At 50.5% G+C, this 27,755-nt stretch overlaps 1 protein-coding gene across 4 annotated transcripts in view; it reads left to right on the top strand.

Moving 5' to 3' along the window:
* Window positions 1-5,354: 5,354 nt before the first annotated feature.
* Window positions 5,355-27,755, top strand: part of LOC117607062 (POU domain protein CF1A) — a 34,499-nt gene continuing 12,098 nt past the window's right edge. For 3 of the 4 annotated variants that reach the window (XR_013063512.1, XR_013063514.1, XR_013063511.1), the window contains exon 1: window positions 5,355-9,122. Coding sequence is in view for 1 of the 4 variants with exons in the window: in XM_034330417.2 (XP_034186308.1) it covers window positions 6,499-7,863 (1,365 nt within the window). In the remaining 3 variants the exon portion in view is untranslated. Of the gene's footprint in view, window positions 11,736-27,755 lie in introns of those variants that run through there. The other variant, XM_034330417.2, reaches the window with a different exon arrangement.

Raw genomic sequence — 27,755 nt, forward strand, 5'->3', positions numbered from 1 at the left:
AGAAGCTTCACCACCCACTCGAAGGCAGGAGCAGCCCCGACGGATCGTGATACCCCGCGGTCAAATGCCGATAATTGCATTTTGCAGTTCGTGAATTCTTTCTTTCCATCCTCGCCCGTGCCGTAATCGTTTCCTCTCCGGACAACTCTTCCTTTCTAGCCCTTCTTTCGCTACCGTCTACTTCACTTTGCGTCGCCATCTCGAATACCTGTCGTACTGGCGATTTTTCAAATTGAAATAGAAAAATTCTGTCCTAGAGTATCGGCTCAATCAACGTTTTCGTAGCTACAAGACCGTGATGAAAGTAGCGCGCACGAGTATCGAATGCTGCAATGTCTTGTATCCGAGGAGATAGGATCTAAATCATCGTCGTCCGGTTGGAAGAAGCAAGTACAATCGTCGGTGCATCGATCGCGAGGCGAGCAGGGCTGGACGGATAACCGTAGATTAGAATCTAATCGATTTCTACGATCCGTTCGAGTCGCGAGCTTGGTTCGAACTCGCGCAACCCGATTCGCGAAACGATCGGATCGCTTGAATCGCGGAAGTTTACGCGTTATCGACGCGGTCTTTGCCGATACTTGGACGCTTGTCGCCGAGTTGTAGCCAGGATCGGTACGTCGTAAATAGCCGGACGACGTCGAGGGCGCAACTCGCATGTCCCTCTTCCTTTTCCTCTTCCACCGTGCTCGCTCGTACAATGTTGCGACAAAACAGGAGGATTAATTCCTGTCGGACGAATCGGTGTACCGAGATCGAGATCCTACCAGCGCAACGGTCGGATCGAAATTTCTTCGATGAGAGAGGCGGAATGTTCGACGAGTATCTCCCTGCCCCCTCGAGACTCGTCCTCCACCGAGTTTCCACCGTTCCGAGCTTCCTATCGAGACGTTCGAGGGTAATAAACATGGAGCAAGCGGCTGTTATCGTAATAACGACTAACGATCGTCTAATTTATCGTCGGTGTATTCACGATTAGTTATCGTGATCGTTCGCCGTTCTTCTTTCATATTGCTAAGGACTTTAAACCGAGAGGATGTGCAATAATAAAAAGCACAAATTTAGGAACATTTCATTTTACAATTTAATAATCGTGGAATAAGGACAATGGTTCGCGAAAGGGGTGTTTCCGCTAGGTGTTTCACCCCCGATAGAGGAGCGACGACGAACGAGCCTCGCGAGAACAACGTACGTGGCTATCCTCCTTCGTGTACGTGCGTGACGTCAATATGTCCAGGATAATAAGATGGCCGGCGATAAAGTGGTGGGTGTAGATACAAGATAACAATCAGCTGCAGTAGCTCCTGGCAATCTCGTGATTACAGGCTTAGCCTCCAGTCTCTCGGTCTCTCTTTCACCTTGCATCGGTCGGTCGGTCGCGCGCGCGCGCGCGCACGCTTCTCTTTCGCCTTACCTCTTCTTCTTTCTTCGCGGTAACTCTTCGGCCGACTTTCTCCGAAGCTTTACGATATATTTTACAAACGATATAGATGGTCTACCCACGAGAAACCGGGCATCCTTCTTTTTCCCTGTCCAAGCTGCTCCCTGGAATCGTTTCTTCTCTCTCTCTCTCTGCTCGGCTGTTCGATCTTTCCGATTTTCGCACATCGAATATTACGGTCTGACGGTGCAAAACGAGAAGAAGCCGGCGCGGTGCGGCGGTTTCGTTCGGTTCGGTACGACGGCGACGGTGGTAGGGCGTTCCGACTCCCTGGCGGACCTCTCGCCGGCCCTTTCGCCAGGGGTACCTCTTAATAATAATTTTGATCGGCAAATTGGCGTGGTGCATATTTCGGCTCTTCGATCGTTATCTCGCGAAACTTTCGGCCCTTCCTGCGGTTCCGTTCTTGCGACGGATGGCCAGGGTGGCATCAGAAGAAGAGGACCGACGCGACGGTCCTCCGTTAATGCTACACTTTTGTCAACTGACATCTCGTTTTTATCATTTTCTTCCCTCGAAAATTCGCGTGCTCGGGAACAGAGGGAGGGGACGTATCGTACGGGGAAGAGGAAGAGTAGCCTGGTAATTGCATCGCGTAGCAACGCGGACGAAGTTTGTCACGGTGGAAAGTTCTTGGAAGCACGGGTTCGAATAGTTTGCAGCTGGTTCGAAGGTGTCCGTCGAGCGGGGAAAGCCGGCTGCTCGATTTCAAACGCAAATTCGCGTCGGCCGCGAGTCCCGTGCGAGTTTCGTTGGTGCCCGCCAAGGATCGTGGTCGAGGAAGTTAACGCGGGACCATTCGATCCTCCGCCGCCGGCTATAATCGAATCCCATCCCGGACAAGCTTAATCCATTCCTGCCGGCGACGCTTATGACGTCTCAGCGAACGATCGAGAACTCGAGAGGGTCAACTAACACCTTGTTTCCGTCTGTCCGTTTCCGGCGAACCTAGTTGCTTCCATTAAGTCTCCTCGATCTCGCTCGTCGTTAATTCTCGAGGAAAGAGAAACAGCTACATCGAAAATCGCGATCCTCCAAAACGGGATGCGAATTGAAATTCCAGTCACGAACCTTTGGCAGTAAATAAAACCATTGTCTTCTTCTCCCCACCATCGTTGACATATTTTTTCGCGCTCCTCGAATCGCTCCACGCGCGAGCTATCGATTTCTTCTCCCTATAACTCGAACAGAGATGATCGTTTCGAAAATTTTCCTAAAATTTTTGCAGAATCTCGTTCGAAATGCATGGAGGAAACGTGGATTCTTTTTTTGAAATCGAAACATCCCCCTTGCTCGACGGTCGATCATTTCTCTAGGAAGAATTTCTTCCCTCATCGAGAGTTCCATTTATTCCCAGGGGATGGCAGCACGTTCACCGACAAACTCGCTCGAATCGCTGGGGGAAATGTTCGCATAGGGGTTGCGGAGGATTTTTTCCTCTCCAGTAAGGGTGAACGCGCCGCGCACTGCTGCCACCTCGCGAGTAATTTTCTAACCAAACGCTATACCTTTCTCCGTCTAAACGTAGCCTTCTCTTCCATCCCTCCCTTTCGATCTCACCGTCCCCCTCTCCTTTCATCCCCACTCGGACGAAACGTAGCTGGCTCCTTCTCCTCTCGCAGTTTTGCTCGCGTTTTTCTCCCTTTTCCGTCGCGCACCCAATCCCCTATTTCACTCCCTCCCTTCTTTATTCCTTCTTCCTTCCGTACGTCCTTCCTCGAGGGAAAGCTCGACGACGCGTGTGCACGCGGCGAGAAAAAGCTGTGGCCCGTCGTAAAAATCGTTCTGCGTATTTCGTATTAAAATATTAAAATATTCATTCGAAGCATAAAGTCGACCAAATTACGTCGGTTACCGTCCTCCATTCACGTGTCGTACCGTTCGCGACTATCCTGTTATATTTACGCTGGCCGCGACCTACGCCACGTTCCAAATAATTTCGATCGGGAAAACTTGCGGCCCGCTTCATTTTCCGAAGAGGGAAAATGTACGAGGAACGGAAGTGGTGAACGAAGCGACGGGTTTCCGTGCAATTTCTTCGCGACGGCGACGGCACGGACGGTTTCGTGTCCCGGTGTTGTTCACAAATGTTTTCGCACCCCGCGTAGCTGCTCGAGCACGGGGACAAGGTGCAGCCAGGGCGCGCCCCCTAGGGGTGCACGGTCAGAAAAGAGGCGACTAAATTATGCAAGCAAACGTTCAGGTAGTAAAGCGTTTTCACGTAGCACGTAGCAGGCCGTTGCTTGCTTTCGTTCGATTCGTCTCCTCTCCTCTCCTCTCTGTTCCTCCGGCGTCGGTCTGCTCGTTTCCCGCGGCCTTCGGGTCGCTTCAACCCTTCGAGCAACTGCCTCGCTACCTGTCGGGTCCTAAGCAAATATTTCGGTACGTGCTCGCGTTCGATCCTATTCGACGTAACGCGAAATCGAATCAAGATTGCGACGAAGACTTCTTTCGAGGATCCTCCGAGAGGGTTGGTCGCGAGCGATCGACGGTCGGCCGTGTGCAATAAAGTTGGCAAAGAAGCGATAATAGCGGGGTTGCGTTAAAACGCTCGTAATTCCAGCGAAACGGTCCGCGGCGGGCATATAATGACGGGCCGTGTAAATGACAGAGCCGATCGGGCATAATTGGCAGTCGGTGGTGCGTTCGAAATTCCTAGCCTCGCTTGATACTCGGCTATACTTTGCGAACGGTATCCTCCTGCTTTCCCGCTCCTTTTCTGCCCACGACGCATGCTGTTTTAACATAGTCGACTAAACGATTTTGAAGTTGGCAAACATAGTTTTCTGTGTTCACGATTTCTTCCCGCGAGAGATGGTGAGATACGAGACAGTGGGTTCGCGTTTATCAACCACCCCCGCGAAACGTCGAGGAGAGGAGGAATCGGTAGGTCCCATCGAGAAAAGTCGACGGTGCCCACAGGTGCGAAGGCGTAAAGCCAGCTGGGTAGTTGAAACGGTACGACACAGGGGGATCCCCGGCACACGATGATCTAACTCGCCCCTCCCGAGGGGTGGCTGGCACGTACTGCATAATGCTGCTACCTGTGGCTCTCATTTAAATGTACTAAACCTCGCTTGCTCGCTCGCTCGGCCCCTCTCCGTTCCTCCCTCGTGTACGCTTGCTTGCCGCGCACCCGTTGCTTCGCGCTCCACGAAACAGCCTTTTTTATTTGCCCGTTCCTATTGATACACCACCCCCTCGGGGGTCCCGACGGTCCGCTTTACTCGCTAATTAATCGCCTCTCGGGAGAGGTGCGAGTACCTGTTGCGTACGCTACACGCGATACTACCAATTTTCAATTACGTTTTTCTATCTTTGCCGATGATTTCGCAACTTCCGTTCGAGAAGTCCTGGAAGAAAGCACCCTCTTCTGAATAGGCTGTTGCACCTGTTGCACCGCGAGTTATGCGAATCGCCAAAATCGTACGTCTCGCTACGTAAACAGCTTGTGAAAATTAGAACCTGTTGCGTGGTGCGATCGGACTTCCGGCTGGAGAGAAGACGGAAGAAGGAAAAGATGGCAAGGCTAAGCGAGGAGCGGATCGGGATCGAACGGAGGACGATACGGTTCTGGCGGCTCGATTTTCGACTCGTAGGTGTTTGGGGCACGCGGTGGCGCGAATGTCAGCGAGTGGAGCGAGCGTGAAGCGAGTGAACAGCGAACACTCGCTAGTCGAACGGTGCGGTTCAGGTGAGTCTAGGAGCCGCGAGGCGGGCGAGGAGCGAGCAGGGGTGAGAGTAGTGGCGCCTGGGGTGCGTAGGCTGCCTCGGAGGCGCGGTCGGTCCAGGTTCCGCCCGACGGTGACGTACGTCGACGGCCACCTTGCGAGTAGGGCCAATGGGAAAGCGTACGGCAGGGTTCGGTGGGGATGTGCAGGACGGTGGCGCGCATGACTCGGTTCCACTGAGCGCTCCGGGAGCCTCGGGAACCTCGAGCGAGCTGCGAGGCGAGGCAGTCAGTCGCTCTCAGCTACGACATGCATAACGCATGAGAGAGCCGAGCGAGATCTTTTCCACCCGTTCGTTGTTGTCGTCGTCGTCGTCGTCGCCGTCGTCGTCGTCGTCGTCGTTGTCGTCGTCGTCATCGTCGTCGTCGACGTCTCTCCTCTCGCTCCCGCGTACGCACACTCGCACGGGAGACACCGCGAGGAAAACATACACGCGCGCGCAAAAGTAGACAACGTCCCGTGCTCGTGCCGTTCCGCACTCGTATCCAAGTTGTCGCGAATCGGTTACGTTCCTTCGCGAGACCATCGGCGTCCAGTGTCCGAGTCCCTTCGCGTCCTGCCGAGACACCCTCTCGGCTGACGGACCGCGAGTGTAGCGCGAGCCGCAACGCGCAACCCTTCTCGGCACGAGTCTTCGTCGAGTCGTTCGCGATCGCGCCACAGCGATGAGTGATCGTCCGACACGCGAGTGATTCGCTCTTTTGGAGTACTACTAGTCGTCGAGCAGCTAAGGTGTGCCGTTCTCGTGTGCCAGTTCAACGTAGGAGATCCTCCACGGAGGAGGAGAACGGAGGCTGTCGCGAAGGAGAAATTCGCGCTTCGAGTGTTTTGCACCGAGAGAAACGGACAGAAAGGAGAGGACACACAGCATCGCAGGAAATAAAACTATGGACGGGTCGTTTGCAAGAGCGACGATGTCTCTTGATAGGAATTTCGTGTGTCGCCGCGAGAGATGGACTGTTGTAGTGTATAACGTGTGATCGGTGATCGTCGATCGGAAACGATAAGAACTTACGGAATTTCAACGTCTGTCACGGATACAACGAGCCAGACAGCAAGAAGAATAAACGAAAGATTCGAAGACAGGGAGGCGAAGTAAGAAAGGGAGCGAAAAGGAGTAGGGTGCCCTATTGGGGGCAGCCCGAAGGCCCGTTGGGCCGGCAAACATTGTGGAAATTTGCGCAACCGATAAACTAGGGAATAAGAAGAGATAACAGGGTAAAGCCGAAAAGAAAGGGAGAAAGAAAAGGAACAGGAAAACGAAAGAGAGGAAGGAAAAGAAAAAGATAACAGGGTTCGGCGGAACCTCTGTACGAGGGGAAGTAGATGGCCGCTACCACGTACATGCCGATTAGTAGCGCAGTGTCGTCCGACCTGGATGGTGGTTCGGGTACCGCGATCGGGATGAACATCGCCGTGGGTGGCTACTCCTCGGGCTCGCCTCGCAGCGCCGCCGACGCCGGGGAGATGAAGTACATAACGACGCCTCAGCATCATCACCACCATCATCACCATCACCAGGTGACGTCGTCGCCGTCGCCGAACGGCTTGTCGCACCCGTCGGCGAACCTATCGTCGGCGAACCCATGGGTGAGCCTGCAACCAAGCAGCGACCATTGGGCGGCCTCGATGGGCATGCACCATACGGGCCATCATCCGCACCATCATCCGCACCAAACGAATCCCGGGTTAGACGTGAAACCGCTGGCGGCTGCGGCTGCAGCGGCAGCCGCCGCGGCCAACGACCAGTCGATGCATCCTCACCGTGGCGGTCCTCATCAATCGCCCGGAATGGCCTCGCCGCATTCTTGGCACGCGCCGGTTGTCCCGTCGGCCCATTATAATCCGAGCGGTGGCGCGGCCTCGCCCACCACCCTTCAACAGTACCATGCCGCGATGAACGGTATGCTCCACTCGCATCCCCATCAACATCATCCGCAGCTGCAGAATCACCAGACCGGGCTTCACCCGAACTTGAGGGATCCCGGCTCGCCGGTCGGTCACTCGCTTCACCCAGGCCACGCGCACGACAGGGATCACAGCGCCGGCGAAGAGGACACGCCGACATCCGACGATCTCGAGGCGTTCGCGAAACAATTCAAGCAACGGCGCATCAAGTTGGGTTTCACCCAGGCGGACGTCGGTCTCGCGCTCGGTACTCTCTACGGCAACGTCTTCTCGCAGACGACGATATGCAGGTTCGAGGCTCTCCAGCTGAGCTTCAAGAACATGTGCAAGCTGAAGCCGCTGCTGCAGAAGTGGCTCGAGGAGGCGGACTCGACGACCGGCTCGCCGACCAGCATCGACAAGATCGCGGCACAGGGAAGGAAACGAAAGAAGCGAACGTCGATCGAGGTGTCGGTCAAGGGCGCCCTCGAGCAACACTTTCACAAACAGCCGAAACCCTCCGCCCAGGAGATCACCACTCTGGCGGACAGTTTGCAGTTGGAGAAAGAGGTGGTCAGGGTGTGGTTCTGCAACCGGCGGCAAAAGGAGAAGAGGATGACGCCGCCGAACACGCTCGGCGAGGGTATCATGGAGGGCATGCCGCCCGGACATCAGGGACAAGGGGGCCTCCACCAGGGTTACCATCCGCAGGATCACCTGCACGGCTCGCCGATGGGCCACAGCCACAGTCCACCCATGCTCAGCCCTCAGGGCCTTACGGCTCACTCGTTGGCGGCTCACTAGCGTTCGCCCGGGCCTCCCCCGTTGGGCCTGTCGATAACTTCTCAAAACTCGGTGAACAACCCTACTTCCTCGCCGCCGGAGACGCTCCCTCCGTTCTATCATCATTACCTGCAAGCGCGCACCGGCAGCTACTCCACCACTTCGTAGCCACTTTCTAGTGTCTACGAACCAGCCGTACAATGCCGCTTCGCCTGTTCGCGCTCCTAGTCCGAGCTGCAGGCTGCACGCTCGACCGACGAGCCTGTCGTCGACCGGTGGCACGCTTCAACACGTCCTATGCCAGCCGCGCCACCCCCACGACAGGCTTCCGTCCGTCTCTACGACGAGGTTCAACGGGGTTCTACGTAGCCGAAAAATAAATCCGGTCCAACGGGGAGGCTTGCTTCGCGCGATCCTAATCGCGCCCGCCGACACACCATCCGCTTCGCCGAACATCCTTAAAACGCATCCGGAAGATCGTCTACCCAGAAGAGACACATCGCGATCGAACTCTGTTACCTCGTGTCTCAGCGATATTTAAGTTCGCGAGTCGCCAGTGACGCGGTGTTTCGCCCGCTTCCGGCGATCTAAACCGCCCGATATTCCGGTGCCCGAGAGTGCGTAATTCGTGTACGGCCAACCGAATCCGTCCGTCCATCCATTCGTTCGTTGTGCATCGCTATGATCGCGGTGCGAGTGAAGAAGAAAATGAGATGAGATAATGAAAAAACGAGTGCGAGAGGACGTTTTGGTGCGTCGCGTCGCGTCGCGGACAGAGCCCGACGGACGGACGGGGTGGCCGTACGGAGCAAAGCGAATGGAACGCAGCTAAAGGCGAAGAGCGGTGTGTTCGAGCGGGATTTGTCCGAAGCAAACCCGCCGGATGATGTAACATAAGTAAATATGGACTGTAAATAATGTACTAGATAAAGCTAGTAAGTTAAGTGAGAGAGCGCGCATCGTGGTCGTTTTCTTCGTCGTCGCCTTAGCCGTCGCCATCGCAATCATCGTCGCCGCCGCTGTCGTCGTCGTCGTCGTCTTCACCCTCTTTGCTGGACCGGACGAAACGGATTGGACATCTTGGAGGCAACGGGATCGGAATGAAAACTGGAGAGAACGGTGTGGCGCGACGAAGTAAACGACTAAAAAAAGACAAAGAAATTCGCAATGAGGGACAAGACACGCGTTTAAACGGGGAACTCGCGCGTGTCGGAAAATGTGTGCCGAATCCTAGCGACAGCAGAAACCCCTCGCAATGAAAAACCCCTTCTGTAAAAAGAGTAAGTATGTAAACATATAAATATATATATATATATATATATAAACAAAGATATATATTATATATACATACAAATGAATATAAATATTATATATATATGAATATAAATATAAAAAAGTCTATGTATATGAGAGAGAAATTTATAGCGACGTCGAAAAAGGTTGTAGCTAATATTATAATTACATACTGCGATTGTTTATCATCGTCGAGGCACCGTTTCGCGAGTAAACTGTTGTAAACGACAATAGATCCGTCATTTATAATTTGTCATTGCTACGATGATTTTTATTATTATTGCTAATTATATTATTCGTCATCCTTTATTGTCATTTATTATTATTATTCTTTATTATTGCGATTATTATTAACATTGCTATTATTAATGTTATTACCATTCTGTTGCCCGGAGGCTAATCGTGGAGCGAGAATCTTGCGTTTTCCGTCGCCACCGGGCATCGAACGCGCTCCTCTTTCTCTTTTTCTCTTTCTCCACTTTTATTATTTTCGTTTATTCAATTATTAGCCGGGTTAAACGTTTTCCTGATCCGTTTCTCTTCTCTCAGCTTCTTTCGATCGGTTCCGCGACACGAAATTTGATTTTGATTTTCCAGCGTAACGGTATTTTACCGGGAAACATCCGCGTAGAAATGGACGTTCTCGCTCCGCGATTGGCAACGGGATTCGTATCGGCATTAAATTTCATCCGCGATGGAAAATATTTGCGTTGTTTTTCCGCGAGTTGGTCAGCTCTCGGCGTCGCGATGGCTGACTCGTCACTATTTCCCTCCGTTTCTTCGATCTACTGTACATACGCTAAGGATTAAGACGTCGTCGCGACGCGTGCGAATCGGAATTGTTCGGAAAAGAATTCGTCGAAAGGGATACGGTTTGCGAACGCGAGGAACCTCGTTCGATCTTTGCGTTTCCCATCAAAATTTCAACAGAACGAATTATACTTATCTGTATACTCGCGTTTTAAATTTGTCCCGTGTATTTTATGGTCGTGTTAAAGGACGAGACTCGATCGCGGATTGAACGAGCACGGTTACAGGGTAGAATTCGTGTCAGGAATGTCCAACTTGTCGCGACAAAGGGTCGCGGCCACCCTCTCGATATTTCCTGGGGTCTGGAATTCATCCTCTGGACAACCGGTGAGTCGTTGTTCCATCTCGATGTTCCATCTCCCATCGCGTTGTCGTCCGTTGTAAACGAGCCACGTTTAAAAAAGCATAAACCTCCCTCGCTATTAGGATGGTTGGATAGTTCCGAGTGCGACGTTGTCCTTTCGACGACTCTATTCGAAGAGAAAATTAAGAGACGAGACGTTGGGCCGACGGTGGAGGAAAATTTTGGAAATCGTCGTAAGGGTAAAACGTTCCTCAACAATGTTCCAAAGACCGCTAGTTTTCCCTCTTTAATGATACGTTCGCGTTTAACGACAGCACCCTCGTTAGGCTCTCTAGAATATTTCTTTCGAAAAAATTGCAGACATCCTATAGTCTTGTTTCGTTTCTTTAATTTCTCAAGGCTGATCGATCGTTACGCTTTCTTTGGCTCGCGGTGTCGACGTTTCCTGCAGGGATTACGCGCGTTATCGGTGACACGGTTTCCGCGATTATTTGCTCAACTGGTCCGACCGTCGGTGCTCTATTCGAGCCCGGTGGTCTCGATCGGAACGTAGAAACGAAGAAGGAAAGAATAGAAGAGAACGCGTGAATCTTTGCTAGCAAAGGTGTCTATTATTCGCGTTTGGCGCCGCGCGAACGAAAGGGAGAGGCGAGAAGAGAAAGGAAAGAGGCGCGATTGAGAGTTTGACAGCGAGGAAGAAGGTCGACGTAGCAGGGTAATTAATTTTCGCGCCGTTTCTGCGAAGGTAGCCGTTCGATGCCCGGCGAACGATAACGAGGACGCGTTCGACACGCGGCTTATCAATTAATCGATCCCCAGCTTATCGGCTCAGTTTCTTTTTTTCTTTATTTTTTTTTTTTTTTTTTTTGTTGTTTCTTTTTTTCGTTTTCTGTTTTAACGAAAGATGAGAACGAGGAGAGTGGAGAACGAGCGAGCGCGATTCGTCGAGCAAACGAAATCATCTTGCGTATACCACGTTGTTTTGTTGATCATCGTCCGTTCGGGGACGCGTATCCTCTCGCGGCTTCTCGCGACGAGAGACGACTCTTTCACCGTGATGATTTTTTTTTTTTTTATCGAGAAATCGCGACAGGATACGCGCAGGCGTTTTGTAAATATACGGAGAAACGATGCGTGAAATGATCGGATGAAACGGGACGGAAATGGAAGAGTTCGGTCGATTCGGTATGCCGATTTAACGAGAAAGGTAGCGTTCGAAATTCCGCTCGTCGCCTCTTGATCGAACTCTTCGATTTCTGCTCGACGCAGCCACGAAATTTTTCATTGGCGGATCAAGCAGTGAGAACATGAGCGACTGTGAATCTGTGCGAGTGCGTGTGTGCCGGTGTAGTTGAAAGAAAGAGAAGAAAGAAAAAAAAGGTGTGTTGTAAAGATTACTTTAGCCGTACGCAAATCAGGCGTTACACGCGAGCAGAACAGGACCGAAACGAAAAGAAACGCGAAAAAAAAAAAAAATAACTGTAAACATCTCCTCCTTCTCCCTGTATATTATTATAATTAAACATTAATTATTATTAACGTAAAATAAAGATCTGGCGAATGGTGGTGACACGTTTTGTTAGAATGGCAGAAACTAAATTACTACTGAATTTTAATTAATAAACGACATGAAAGTAATACAACGTATTTGCCGTTTCTTTTCTTTTTTCTTCTGATTCATTTGCCAAGATATCGCACCTGACGAGATTAGGGAACAGGAAAGAAGAGAACACGAAAACAGGCTGATCCTCTGATTCATCGTTTTCGTTTTCGTTTTCGTTTTCGAGAAACGTCGCTTTAATTAACACTTTGATGGACGGTGTCGCGTATTCATAACTTCGGTATGTGGATTCTTATTTATAGGATCCATTAGTGTTTTTCGGACGAATTATATTTTCAAGCATAGATTGAAAACTATCCGGTACTTTTTCGAGCCCTTTTCGAACAATTCGCGTTACTCGATTCTTTCACTTTCGAAACATTCTCCAGAAGACCAAACCAGACGAAGAAATGAATTTCCAACACGCGATCGCAACGTTTTCTTAAACAGTTCCCTCGTTACTTAATCCAACAACGCGTAAACAACAGCGAATGGCAAAACCGACGTTTCATCGAGTAGAATTCAGCTCGATAATTATTTCCATCGCGATACGATTCGATGCGATGCGATGCTTCTGTTCACGTAGAAGCGCGTTCCATCGGTTCGGTGAACGTTTTCGTTTCCCCTCTGCTTCGTTCTCTGTATCGCAAAGATTTCGATTGCTTGTAGCTACCAAACGAGATTTCATAATTGCGAGTCTCGGCGAGTTTTCAACGATCTGCTCGAATCGTTTCCAATCCCCTCGTAGATATCCACGGTTCCAATCGGCCGCGAAATAATTGGAGGTAGAATTCTGGTTGGTCCAATTTTTGCTCGCGGAAGCGAATCGTGTTCGGTTGGAATCGTGTGATTTTTACTCTGACGGTGAGCTGTCTGCTGGAAGAAGCAGAAAATTCTCCTATCGTTACGTAATCGAGATCCGAGACGTTGAACTACTTTGCACAGCTGGGATTTTCGGTGTCTGGATCCACTGGAAATTACGTCGAACGCGTCAGAAGATATCGATAAGAACCGATACACTTGATTAAAACGCAGAACTAGTCGTGTTTTCAGGGTTAAATGAAATTATCTTTAATCTTTTTTCAATTCTGTTCATTTACAATTTTCTTTCGTTGCTTTTCAACCCAATTGACGATCAACCATACCGAAACTTTTATTTTATCTTCCTAAAATTCTTTCGCTTTTAAAATATTTCCTATTTAGGGGATGTTGTTCTCAGCTTCTAAAATAATAATCGTTTGATTTAGAAACAAGGTTGCTCTTTCGTACACTGTTAGACAGGATAGGATTTTCTTAGACGTTTCTCGCTCGTAAATTTAATGGTGTTTTAATGGAGAAACAGGTAATAAAACGTAAATCGAAACGAGCTTCGTCAGGCATCGATTCCAAACGGTCTGTTAATCGACGTCGCGTTAAGATCCTCGAGGAAGGGTTGTAGGACGATCGAATAAATTTCATCGGATCGTCGCGCTCGATCCCTCGAAGAAGGTGTTGCTGAAAGGTGTCGCGTTACGATCTTTCAGCTACTTGAGGGAACGATAATATTAATAATCAGGCGGGCCGGTTGCTTGATCGCCGATACTCCCTGACAACTGGTAATCCAACGTTCACGCTCATGGACAGACCAGTCCATCGTTTCGCTGATTTACCGCCGCTTTTGCTTCGCGAGTTACACCGGATTCAACGCTTCGTAACTATGATAGAAAGGATTTATCGACTCCTCGTTGAATCCCGATATCCTTGGTGGAAACTTGAATTCTCGAGGCGGGTTCAAAGTCGTCGCGATATTATGGAAACGTGACGGTTTAAACGCGAAAAACGCTCGTCACCCGGAAGTTTCAATGGCTTTAATTGCACTGGGACAAGGCGTTGATTATTCTTGCTTTTCTCGTCAGAGAATTCTTTGTCCGCTTCGCGTTTCGAGGAAAATCAACGCGAGCCAGCCTCGCCAACGGGTGACCGTTAAATCAATTTGAGGAACAGGTTTTAGTCAGACGTGCTTGTTTCCCTATCGATTCTACGAAATCCTGTGAACCTTGGTGCGAAGCGAAATTTTCATTTTTACCACACCTAACCGGGTGACGTAAGGATCACGCTAAAATTATACTGCTACCGATCGAAATGCCTCTGCGGTGATTGTCGAGCAAAATTAATACGCGTGACGAGAAAACGAACGAATTCTGAGGATATATCAAAGGAAGTCGCTGCAGGGATAGAAAAAGGCGCGAAAGAACCAGGTGTCAACGAGAAAATCTTTGCCGGTTTCACCTAGCCGGTGCGTGACACGCGCGAACAATGAGCGCCGCTTCGAAAGGGGATGAGAAAGTGTCAGGTGGAGGGGGCAGGTTCGCGAGGGTAAGGGACGCGGAGGGGGACGCTAGAAATAGAAAAGAAAAACAGAGGAAAATGCGGAGGAACTCGAGATATATAATGGCGACAGGTCATAGAGAACTTACCCCTTTTGATTAATACGTAAATTATATAAAATACTAGTTACTAAAATGTGGGAATTATAAAATTTCAAAGGCTTTTATAAAAATTATAGTAGATATCTCAGGGGTTTCGAGCGAAAGTGTAAGAGATTGGTAGAAGGGGTAGGAAAAACTGAGGATGAGGAGGGAGAGGAGTCTCTGTGAAAGATAGGGGCAGGAAATTGAAGGGAAACGGATCGAAGCGCAGGCGCCAGCAACCCCCCTTCGAATCGCGAAGACATGCGCTCTCGGATAACCACCCCGTTTCCTCTCCGCCACCCTCCGCGACCTTCTACTCGGCTACCCTCGCCACCGACGCCGACGTTTCGTTCACACCTACCAAAATTATCGTTATAGGCGTACCGTGACGTCTGCGTACACCGGTTTCGCGATCGAGTTCGTGCACGCTCGCAATTCGTGTCGCGGCTTATCCCCCCAATCCCTCGATAAGAGTTTGTCGATAACAGCAGTATCGTCTCGTGGGTTATTCGATCGGAATTGTCCTTTCTCGTTGCTGTTTTACCGAATCACTGATTCTATTTTCAAGATCGATGGCTTTCCCGATGTTCGAGCAGCTTTCCGTCGCAGTGGATTAGGCTGACCGATCGGTCAGACGCGTGCGTGCATCATCTACTTAGACTTTCGAGCGCTCGCAGACGTGATTCAGGGGACTTCAAGTTCATGCCTCGACGATTTACCATTAGATACTGTTGGTAGCGGCTGGTGAATCATTTAGAATTTCATTCGAACTCCGAAAGTCTTGATGGTACTTTGATTTTTTTGATATAAAGGGTTGTTGGAGAGGGAGAAAGCGATCAGTTTCCTCGGCTCGTTGACATTCCACAGACGCATTAGCGAGGCGTGAACAGATCCTGACAGCGGCGCATTGATTTAATAACCGATGCCCACGCTCGAGGATAGTCGTCGTCGTCGCCGTCGCCGTCGTTTCTCTCGTCCGAGTTTGTTCGCGAACGGACGTAAGTACGTATACCTACGTCCGTCCGCGCTCGCAACGACGTGGACGGACGATACGCGGCACTCGCGGCACGCGTGTGCGGAGGAAACAATTGAACACCGTCCATCTCTCTCGCTCTTCTTTCACCGTTGGTCTCTTCTTCTCCTCTTCATTGTCTCTTTGTCTCTTCGTCGCCTGTCCAGGCTCTTCCTCTCCTTCTCTTTCTCTTTCTCTTCCTCTCTGCCCGTCCCTTTCGTCGCCGACACCGGGGCCTGTCTCTTCCTCTACGGCTCAGCAGCGAAGCTTAATAAGCACAGCTACCTACATTCCATTTCCGGTGCGCTGACGTCACTTGACAATCCGGCTACGGAGAGCTCGTCGAGCCACGTACCGAGGCTCGTCCATCGTTTAGGTATACCCACACCTCCGTCGACCCAACACCATCAACCGTTCTGCGATTTCCTCTCGCGACCTCCGTCGGACGCCCAGCGTCTCCTCGATCGAGGACGACCCGATTCGATCGAGCGCACCTTCGATCGGCATTCCATCGTGAGAAAACGCCAGGTCCCAGTCGAAGGGTGCAATGCTACTCGAATTTCTTTCCCGCTTTTCTTCGGGAAAATTAATCATCAGACCAGCTGACACCCGGTTCTACCCTTTTCTTTTTTCTTTTTTTTTTTTTTTTTTTCGTCTGTCGTTCTCGCGAGGAGTGCTTGATATTGCGTAGCAATCGCGAGGTAGAAAAAGAAAGAGAGAGGTACAGGTAGGGCGAGGAGTTGGAAGAGAAGGAACGAACGCAAAGCAGGTAGGCCTTGAACAGCTCCGGACCCACGCGTACGTACGACTCTCTAGGAGCGTTGTTGGCTCGTATATAGAGGCATTCTCGGTTCGCGCTGCCGGGCAAAAGACAGATAAATAACTCAGCTATGGCATTGGCTAAGTAAACGAGCCTACGCGCGCATTCGTGAAACGTACACCTGTACGAGTCGCACGCGTACAGCTTCGTTTCTCGTTGCGCGCACCTTCGTCGTCTATCGTAGCCATCTCTTTTTCTAACTCGCCTCCTTCGAATCGGCTCGATCTTTGTCGCGCTCGAACGACGAAGCGGCAAACTCGCGCGTAGGCGTGACTCGCGAGAGTGTCTCGCTGATCTTACGAACGACGCGGTTTTTCTATGCGTCCAAAGAACGCTCAGGGCTTGCGACAGTGTGCGCGTGTAACCGCGGCAGATAGCATCGAGAGGACGTAACCAGAAGAAAGATCGAGCTTAGGTCCCTCGGTTTAGGTAGCCGAGAACCCGTCCGCTTCGGTTTACGACTCCTCGATACTCCTCGACGATATCTCGCTTATTAGATTCCTCGTCCTTCGGCCTGCTTGCGTTCGCGGCTCGCGCAATCAGACCGGAAAGCCTCGCCGCGGTTCGGCTCGACATTTACGGCCACGATTGCTCTCGATCGAGGAAAATCTCGGCTCTGTCGCGATATACCGGGACACTATCTCTTTCGTTCGATACCTTAAGGGTTAAAAAGTCGCGATCGGCAACGGTTTGCCGCGTGTACGCGCAAGATAGGAACGAACTGACGACGGACGGCCTCGTCGACCGCACGCCTCCTTACTCGCTTATGAAGTTAATTGAGGGCAAACGTCCACCACCGATCTACTGACTAACCCGAAAACATTTGCAACCGAGCTGCCTAGTTTTCACGCGAGTGCTTTACGCTCGAAATTTTAACGAACCTCGGAAAAACCGGCGCGCCTCCGCTTCGTCTTCTGGTCGACCTTCGCGAGGGAAAATGTTCACTACGTGTTATTACGCTCGATCGTCCTTCGATGCCGTAGGGTAGAAGCGTTTCCATATTTCTCTTTGCAATTTCATCTCGTCTCTTCGAAGATCCAGCGTCGTTTTTCTTCTTTTCCTACGCGCTTCGAGATTCGTTGGAGAAGAAAAGCCCGGTCGACGGTTCGCTACGATCTCTGACGCGTCGAGATCGATCAATTATTCCTCGAAGGACGCGTCAGGTTTTTTTCCACGCGAAGAAAGCTGTTCGATGCGTTGTTTATCACGGCAGGGTGGCGAAGGAAAGCTATACAATAGAGACGAATCCCCTTGGCAATTCTGTCCAGCTAGTCGGCAGATCGTCGAACAGGCTGTACGAGCGGTGCCGGATGAATTATACTAATGGCGTGACAAGTTACAAATATTGAATCTAATTATGGTAATGCGACGGTAATCTATTTGCATTGCTGAATAATGAAGACACACAGGTGGCACGGAAAGATCCCACCCAGGATCCCCGTGCGAGTGACCCACAGACAGAGAAAGCAACGCGAGAAAGAGAGAGCGGAGCGAGAGGGAACGACAGCCGGTCGACTTCCAGCCATCGATAGATATTCCAAACTCCTTCCAGCGACTTTTCAACCAATTCAAATTTTATTCGCAATCTGCAAATCTTGGATGTTTTGAAAACTTTTCAGATTTTTGATAAAACATCATTTCGTGCCCTTGGCTCTCTATCGAGAGACCCATTAAAGCGTTTTCTTTCCAGAGTTCTCGCTCGACGCACGGGGTGACGATAAGGGGTGCTTCGAGATAAAAGAGAAACTGCCAACGGACGTTTCCTTTCTTCTATAGATAGTAATATTTCCATCGCGATCGCTTTCAGTGCAACGCGTTCAAAGATTCATCGATACGCGACGTGGCGGCGTATTTTTCGGTTAAAAGGATGGACGAACGGCGGCCGATCGTAATTGGATTGGCAAGTATATTTATCGACAACGTTGCCGCACGCCCGTTGCATTTGTAGGCTATCCAATCCGCAGCGTGTTCGTTGCCGGAGTAATTTTATCGACCTTTTAGCCCCGCGCCGACAGCCACCGACTCCCTTTCCGGCTTTGCGAATTCGCGTCCACCTACAAATCCTCCTCCCATAACGAGTTAATGATACCGAGAGCTGGCTTATTCGCGCGACCGAAAATGGCACGGTGTTTTTACGATGCACCCGAATCTCGAAATAAGGAGTCGAAGAGAGAACGGATCCGCGCGACTAATTGAATCGTCGCTCGTTCGAGATTAGAAACCCGCGGTGAATCGCGTTCCTCCCTGCGCCGATCGGCGTAAACCGCAACACGGTCGGGAAAGGTATATTAAAAGGGTTGATTTTATGGGCCATTCGGTAGGTGGTAAGACCGTCGTAAGACGATATCGTATTCTCTTCGAATAATCTCTGGAATTTCGTCTGCACGCGAAAATCGTCTGTCGACGCGGCGCGACTCGCCTCCGATCGCTGAGCCGACACCTTCTCCTTGACATTTTCCCTCGACACCTACGGCCTAGCTCGCTACGCGGAATTCCATCGTCGGCTTCGATGCGATTCGACTCACCGCGACAGAGGAATCATTTTTTACAGAAACAGGGATATCGTCTGATTCACCTTAAAAGATTCTACAATATCTTAGCGATACGACCGCGCCTCTTTACGCCGCGTCGTTTAGTCACGACTAATTTACTCGGAGAGAAATGGAGCGCAGGAGGGTGGTCGGTTGATCCGCGCGATAGGAATCGCGGATAAGCGGTGAACGCACGGTCGAGTTGGCCGCGTATTCGATCGGAGAGCATCGATAAAATTGAGAATGCACGCGGTCTCCCTGGTTTTAATGAATGAACGTCTGGTGGATGCGGTAAGGAGGCAGGCTGTGAAAGTTGGGAGGGGTGCGGACGAGAAGAACGGGCCGGTGAATAAGGGGGGGCACGGTTGTTGGTACGCGGTGCGCACACCTATACGACAGTTAATAGCGTTTGTGTTACGGCGGGACGTAGCCGGAACGGATAGCTCGCCGTGGCCGTACAGATCTACATAATGTTTATTATGCTAACCTAGGCCAACGAGCTTGCATCAACAAGTGTTATATTATCATTCAAATAAAATGTTTTAATCTGCATACGTTTTATCGGCCTCCCGCGGCCATGCGGAACGCGATGCCAACAGAACACGAGACACGCGCCCGCCCTATGCTCTTACACTCTGCAACTTTTCGACTCTGAAATCGAGGAATAGAAATTTCAAGCATTCCTTACTTAGTAATTAACGGTCATTTTTATAATTTAAATATGAAATTCATGGCGCCTATGATTGATGATCCTCGGAATAGCTAACAGGTTTGACACGCAGACTCTGTGTAGGATCTTCTTTGAAATCGAAAGATCGGTCGCGAGTTAACCGACTTGTTCCTTCGCGTTTACGACGTTCCTCGAGAACGTTTTATCGCCCTGCCGTTGGTCTCGAGCGAATTACCTCGGAGCCAGTGAGAACGGCTCCGAAACGAAGAGGAAACGCGGAAGGGAATCGAATGGCGCTCGTCGAGATCAAAGGTCGAAGGACAGTAGAGAATTTAACAGGCTTGCTAACTGGAAATCGGAAACCTTAATCGAACGGGAATCGCGATCGCGTACGCGAAGGAAAGTACGCGCGGAATAGCTCGAATAGGCGCGAAGTTTGACGGGCAGAATCGTACGGTCTCGGTCGGTCCGCCAGCGAGTGGCCGCGATAATAGGACCTATGACACGCACGTACGCACACGTACACGCGCACACGCGGTCGAGCGACTTAAGTGGCCGGCACTCGCTGAAAATAACGTTCAATTCCGACGTAACTGCACCTATGACCCTGACTCCTCTCGGTTTACCTTGAGCGCTCGTTCGGAAATGCCGAGGAACGATCGCGCGAGTGGGCGGGTGCGTCGCACTCTTCAGCTCCTCGACCCTCTCGAATTCGCTTGCTTTCTCCTCTTCGTAGGTTTCGACACAATGAAGCCCACGTACCGAACGAAGCCGGCACGCTTTCGTCCGGAAAAAAGTCCGCGTGCTTTCGGTCGACGCCCAACGGGCGCGTCGATATCCCCGGTGGTTAAACTTTCACAGAAAAGACAAAACAATTGTGTAATCACCCTTGGCGAATGGAATTGAATCGATCGAAATTTTCCATTCGAATCTCTAGCTTGATGCACGCGACGATTCCTCGATCAATGGAGTAACGTTTCGTGGTTGACCTCCGGCGTGGCGAAAGCTGATGGTCGAAGGGCAGGTGCCCTTCGGGGCGAGTACGATCGAGTCGCAATCGGATGTAAATGCGATGCAAATTTGCAGAGAGGGAGCGAGGGATATAGAGGGACGGTATCGGGCTACCGAATGTAACGGGTGGCGAGATAAAGCGAACGGGAACGGAACCTGGCTCGATGCCGGTCCTTGCGGGATTGCGGAGCACGAATTCCGGCCACGGGCCCGCTGACAAATTTAACGACCGTCCGCGTGGCCGACGAAATATTTACCTGCGGGGAAACTCGAGCCCGATCGCCTGCATTTAGTGCACCGACGCGCTCGACGCGACGATACGCTTGCTAGCGTTACGTATGCAGAGGACGTTGTCGAGCTTCTACCTCCCTCTACCGATCCTATCCGTGTCCTTGTCTCTTTAATTGCCCGATTAAGGAACAGTTTCCTCGCGGTAACCTCGCCTCGTTCCGCGATACTCCAAGCTGGTTGCGACCGATTCCGCAGGACCGCGTTTTTCCCTCCGCGATCGCTATTGTCGCGATCGAAAACTCGAGACTCGGTACGCGAACGCGAACGATTAGATCGTTATCGCGTACGATCCTCGTTCCTCGGCCGAGGGAATTCGTGGTGAAAAACCGCGATGCGAGCGGTCGCCCTCGATTCTCGAAACCGGTATCGCACTTTTTGTCATCGCCTTCAACTATCCGTAATTTGTTTGTTTTCGCGCGCTCATGCACAGCCGCGAGGCTAGAAGCACCGTTTACCTCGATTTGCATGAGCGTCGAGCGGGAAACCAGAAGCAGATGGCCAGGATCTCGGAAAAAACTTCTCGCTGAAATCCAATTCCATGCTGGAGTGAGATCTGGTCCGAGGGTTGCGAAGAAGGGAGGAAAAGCGACGCGTCTCGAATCGAAAGAGGCGGAGGGTAGTTCGAGGCTGGTAAGGGCAGCACGACCGAGCGGAAGATGAAAAAAGAAAGAAAAAAGAAAAACGTGAGGAATTAGCGGTCGGACGCGTGCAATGCGGACGGGTCGGCATTGTTGTCCGGTCGTATTAGCGGCGGCAACGGTAGGCGTGAAAAGAGACGAGACTGGTGTTTGGTGGAAGGCGCGAAGAGGGTGAGAAACGGGAGCAGCCACCCCTCGAGTTTCCGCTTTTGTTCGCGGCTCGTAACAGGGGACGGGCTGCTCGCGATCTTCGACTTTTTCGCGTTCCTTCTTGTCCGTTTTCCTTTCGTTGACGTGGCTCGTCTCGCCTTCCCTCCTCGCTGTTAACCCTTCAGCTATTTCGCTAAACAACCTTACACCCTTGCTGTTACTTTATTTCCACGGAACCTTCTGAATAATCGATCTACTTAAAAAAAGAACATACATTCACGTGAGGTTCTTTATTTTTATCTAAACTGGCCTGTTTGCGTGACTCACCCTAATTATTGCACTTAGCCGCATTAGTAAGAGAAAATAGTTTCACTTAGTCGCATGAGCGTTACAAATAAATCTTGCGCATTTTATTTCTGTAATAATTCGATCAAATTCCCAGACAAAATACCGAGTATTCGTTTAACTGTGTAACAGCGAGAGATTCGATCTTTGGATACTTTCGATTCGATATGGCGTTGCGCGTCTAACGTTCATCGCGTTTTTCCACCCTTTTTTTCCGCTCAATTTTCCACGTCACGCGGTTTTTCTTTCTCAACACACGATTGTTCCAGTTAACGCTGGTCCGCCTTGAACTTTATCATCGTTACACGACTCTCGTGCGAGATGATCGCGCGTGTAAGCCTATGTGTCTTCGATAAATCGGCGATTGCAAAGACCCTCGTTGCCGGGAAAATCGGCTGTCGAGTGTACGATGATGGATCTCCGTGCTCTGTCTCGCCTTTTGTGAACGTCCGTCGCGATACGTCCGCGCATTGTGCTCCGTTTTTGTTCGAGCGTGTATCGTCGCCGCGTCGCGTTCCGCTTGCGACAGGGATCGTTTACCGGGGGTACGACGCGCGTTGCAGCTGTCCGACGATGATCCTTTCGATCGGGATTCTATGTTTTTGTCGCGGAAAGACACGAGAATAAAAGAATACACAGAGCTTAGGATGAATTTTTAATTGTCCCAGACATCGGTGAATCGAACGAAAGAAGCAGCCCCGCGATACCGAGAGTTCCAATCACGCGTTTCATTCTCCGTTTCATGAAATGAGCATAAATTCCATGGGAACGTATCCGTGGGCACGATTTCAATCTCGAGCCCTTTCATAAAAGAAGTCGCGCGAGCCGGTAAGCGCGCAATAATTCTCCCCATTCTGCGAGCTGTTCATTAATTACGTACGCTACGAGCAACAGGGAAAAGAGAAAGGGAAGGAGAAATTATGGATCCGCCTTTATCCACGCATCGGCCGCATCCACGGTTTAAACTCGAAAGCGAAGGACGTGGCCGTTCGCGGTACTTTTTCTCGCGGTGTCCGCCGCGATAAGCCTTAACCGCCATCATTTATTATTCCTGAAATCCCTTCTGGATAAATTGCCACCGTAAGGTACAGGAACGTCGATAGAAAACACTGTCGCCGGTTTTAACGGACGGATCCTATTCGGGGATGAAATCAATTTCAATCCAGCGTTGATGTTTCAATCTTATCCGTTTGAAAACTACTTAGATTATAGAAAACTGCCTTTAAAATTTTTAACAGTTTCAATCGCTAGTCTAACGCGTATCCGATTTTTAATCCGAGCCTGGAAATCGTTCGTCTAAGAGGACGTTGGCGCGCAAACAAGCCTGGTTTTCAGCAACAGCGGGGTTTCGATGCGATCTGCGAAACGAGAGCGAGGCTACGCAGCGGGAGGTCCTGCTAGCGCGAGAGAAGCCGACAGAAGCTGGATGTTGAAGCAGAAAATATCAAAAAAAAAAAACGTTAATGCCGAACGAAAAACAGTTTCTAATCCGTAGAAGTTAAGATCGAACGACAATAGATGACACGGAGCGTAATAAGGGGGCGCTTACAGGATTACGCGACGACCAGGTAAACGCATTTACCTCCTGTTCCGGTTCAGGCAGCACCTTTTTAACGGGAACAGGATCCGTCGTTATTTCGGACGAAGGAGAAACGATATTTTCGCAGGAGATATAGAAATTTGCAATTTCCAACCGTGTTTAATTTCTTCCGCTGAAAATTGATTGACAGACGTCCGTGTCGAAAGTTTGTTCGACCCGGAGAAAGAGCAAAGGGTGATAGAGGAAATCATGGAAAGAAGAAAGGAGGAAACTCCGATGAATACGCGTAACGCGGGGTATCAATTCCGATCGATCAATGGGGCTTCCCCGTACGATTAGTAGGCGAACGGCGTTTAACCGTTAAATACGACGTTTCAGAGCGTAATAGCGGCAATTATCGTGTTAGTAGCTATATTCCAAAGGCATCCGTCGCTTCGTACCTTTCGCCGTGTAATTACGTCTCGTTAAGAGCTCGGGAATGTAATCCGGCTCGCGGACGAAACTGGAAAACCGGCGTTCGACGACTGCCTATCGAACAATCCGATCTACAGGCCGCTGCAAAATACGCGAGCCTAACATCGGTAGTTTATGCAGTGCAGAAAAACAATAAGAAAGTTCATAGAAGGGTTAAAGTATCGGGGGATAAAGATTTGTATGAATTTTCTTAAGTAACGTCCACGTGTTATAGATCAGCATGTACATTCACGCACGCGGTGTCCTTCATTTTCCTTCTCCATTTCCTTTTACCGTCTCGTTCTGGTGCCCTTCTACCATCCTCCCACGCGTTTCGCCGTTTACCTTGCCCGCGAGTTTCCCAAGAAAGGCTCGAGGCGAGGAGGAATCGGTTTCGCGTCGAAAACCTCGACGTAGCTTTCGCAGCGTGTACTTTCACGAGGCACGCGCGTTCCTCCGCGACGAAACCTACGTCCGGTAATCCTTCGAACGCGTTTGTTCGTCACGATCCATCCCGGATCGTCCTCCCCCTGTCGAAGAGATCCCGGTGTCACCCGGTCTGCCTTCCAACGATCCTTCCTTCCAGCTTGTAACGTTGTTTCAACGAAATCGGTATCTCCATCGTCCGTATCGGGCGTTCGCAAATTACCTGGACGTTACGAAACCTCCTCGGTATCGTTACAGGCTATCGATTCGCTCGAGATCGCCGCCGTAAACTCCGCGAACTTATTAAGACGTTCCGATAAACGTCAGTGCGGTCCGAGGGAAAGTCGCGGAAGGATCGTTTCAAGATCGGCACGTACCGAGAGATCGTCGTTGTAAAGTTCCAAGCGTAACAGTCCAGGTGATCGGCAAAAGTTTTTACAACGTTGTTACACGCTCGCGGTTATCGTAAAACCGAGCCTATACGACCCGATTTCCGCCTCGTTTACGCTCGGGAAACAATCAGCCTCGGTGTAAGGTTTCCAATTTCTCGTCTCGCGATCGTCGCGAACGAGCACCGATCGTCACCTGACCGGTGCGACGATCGTACACCGCTTGGGATTTACGTTTACCGTTTTCAATCTGGAATTTAATGGTGACGGATCGAGGATCGGGGAAATCGATCTTTCGGGGTCATGGGTCAGCGTGAAAGCCGGTGGTCGGTCGACATTTGTCATCGGCGTCGCTTCGACAGCCACCGGTTCTCTTGCGGCTTTGACGAAGACCGAGAGAGAAAGAGAGCGGGGAACGAGTGAGAAAAAAGGCAGGTGTCCTTAGGTGGTTCTCCCGGTGATTCGTCATAGGCGTGACCCAACAACCACGACGACGGCGACGTTCCTTCCTAATCGCGTCATCGACGTCCACGACGCCCGACTTTTTCTCTCCTCCTGATACTATCTCGCGACGTTGTTACCGCATACCGCTCGATACTCGCGCGTGGAGGCCTTCCATCGGCGCAGGTGCTGCCCGACCGTTCGTCTTCGATTTTCCTTCCGCAAAATCGTCGCGTTGCGCGCGGCCGATTTCGAGTGGGCAAAGTCTAGACTCTAGAGCAAACTGCTAGTAGAAGAAAACGGGAAAGGTTCGAAGACGGAGAAAGGACGAACGAAGAGGGAAAGAGACCAGGTAGCGGATAGTTGGCAGCCTGGACTGACCAGCGGGTGCTCCGGATCCGACTGGACCGGTTTTGCCTGAATTCCCTAGGAGTTCTAGCCTTCGGGACACGGGAGGATTCTCACCGGTCGCTGCTACGACGCACACAACTTTCGATCGCTCTTCTTTGGTCAGTTCTCATTCTCCCGGCTACAGTCTGTATAAAATAAATCTAGAAACTGAGGAAGTTACGCGACGGATCCGCGGACCCGTTCCTCCAGGTACCAACCAAGTTTCAACGTATCGTTTATCATCGGAACGCTCTCCTCCTCCCGATCTTTCCTCTCTGTTTCTCAACCCTCCGGCTGGCTGTCTGATGACTTGATACTAGCCTCGCGACACCGATACGACCGGCCGCTATCTGATTCGTTGCCGAGGAAACCGAGAAAGAGAGGCCTTCTCCTGTTGCTTTTCTTGCCAGCACGGTAGCGAGTACACACGGCTCTCGGTTTCTCCGCGATCCGAGATATTGCCAGTTCGCTGCCTACCGGAACTTTAATTATAGCACTGCCCACGCAATTTGTCTTATTATCGATTCGAGATTTCCGACTCGCTTCTCTCTGGTCCCTGACTCCGAGTTCTCCAGTCCCGCTTTATCGCGGCGTATCCTCCACCGGGCTCGTTTCGTCGTACGTGAAACGTCGTCCTGGTCGCACGATCGTCTCGCCCATTGAAAATCTTCTGTACCTTCTAGCCATCGAGCCTAGCTATTATGCGTCCCTGACCGACGGAGCGCGGATTCTCCGGTTTTAACCCTCGGCCTCTTTCAGTCCGCATCGGAATCCAGTTTTTCGAATCGAGTTCATCCTCCTGAAACGGTCCAGGATGACCGTTGCCGGAGAGGAGGAAGCCTATTCCTAACCGTCCCACGGTTTTGTCTTCGCGACAGCTTGCACGAAGAAAGGTGTCGCTCGAGAGCAAGGGTTGCTGCAAAGTATTCGAGGGGATCGTTGCGTAAACAGCTAGGCGACGATTTTGCTCGTCGATCGAGCCGGCTACCGATCCCAGCTCCAATCATTTTTCTTCGAAGATTCGTCCTCTGCGAGCGTCTCGTGGGGAATTTTTTATCTTCGTTGGATGGCTGCTTTATTTACGACGGGCTCTTCGTCGCGGCTATTTAAATTAATAACATCGCGTTTCCCTCGGCCCGCGGAGATTAATAGCAGCCGAGCGAGGTAATGGAAAAACGGGCGATGCTTGCTCGAACCGATGCCAATGTTTCGCCTAAGAATCGCGTTATTCTCGACCGTGTCAAGATTTACGGATGGACGATTATTTAATTCAATTTCTGGCGGTGGTCGTTCACAGTAGCCGACGGGTTAATATTAAATTGACGATACGAGGTAGAGAGTAGAAAATTTGAATGAAAAATAAAACGATCGTATTCGGAATAATTGAGGCTATAACGTACCGTGCTACGGAGGCTCGTTTTCATTTTGCCAGTTAACGCGTTAAATTCGTTTAATTTAACGCCGAATAAAAGAAAGGAGAGAAAAAAAAAGATGGAAAGGCATTGCTATTATAGCGAGAAAGAATTAACGGAGGGAAGCAGTCGCGTTACCAAACAGATATTACTTACATTAGAGTCGTTAATATCATAATGATTCCAATATTCTAGGTATTATCTAGCGACGCGAGACGTACCGTGTAATCGATCAGATTACGTTAATTACAGCGATGGAAAGGGGGCGTCCCTGCGAATAGGTCGAGCTGAGGAGAACCAGTAATCAAAACGATTCAGAGCGGAATTGCTTCTTTTTTTTTTCCATAAATCTGCTCGAGTGGACAGGCGCGTGGTTCTCGCGCGCTCCTACCAGTTACCATTCCACGTAAACGCCGCTTGTCGTTAACGCGGCACGATTCGAATCATTAGTCTCGACAAAAACCGTCATTAGCGAGGTATTAAACGGCTATCGAGACGCGTATCTTGAGAAAAATACAATCGCGCTCGGCCCTGATTCTCTTCGGATACGAATAGATCGGACGAGAAAACGGTGGAACACGCGTTGATCTGTTATTAATCGCGCGAATCGGCTCGTTTCCGGTCGACTGTAACGCTTGCCGACCAGGGAACGTCGAACGAAACCGCAAACAACTAGCGTGGAATATCTGTTCGTCTTAAATTTAAGAAATTAACTATTATATAAAATTTCTCTGAGCTTTTGTAACCGGCTGTATAATCGCGAATTCCATCCCCTCGTCTGGACGATGTAACGAGCGAACACGCATAATGATATTAATCAGGGCGGCGCGTTCGGCTTCCTTAAAATTGCCGGCAGGCTCAATTTCTCACTTAAAATCTAATTAGAGCTGGCCGGGGTTCGGGGCTGCCGTGGGCCCAGTCGAGAAAGGGGATGGTC

The sequence above is a fragment of the Osmia lignaria genome, chromosome 2, assembly GCF_051020975.1.
Source record: "Osmia lignaria lignaria isolate PbOS001 chromosome 2, iyOsmLign1, whole genome shotgun sequence".
Classification (NCBI taxonomy): Eukaryota; Metazoa; Arthropoda; class Insecta; order Hymenoptera; family Megachilidae; genus Osmia; species Osmia lignaria.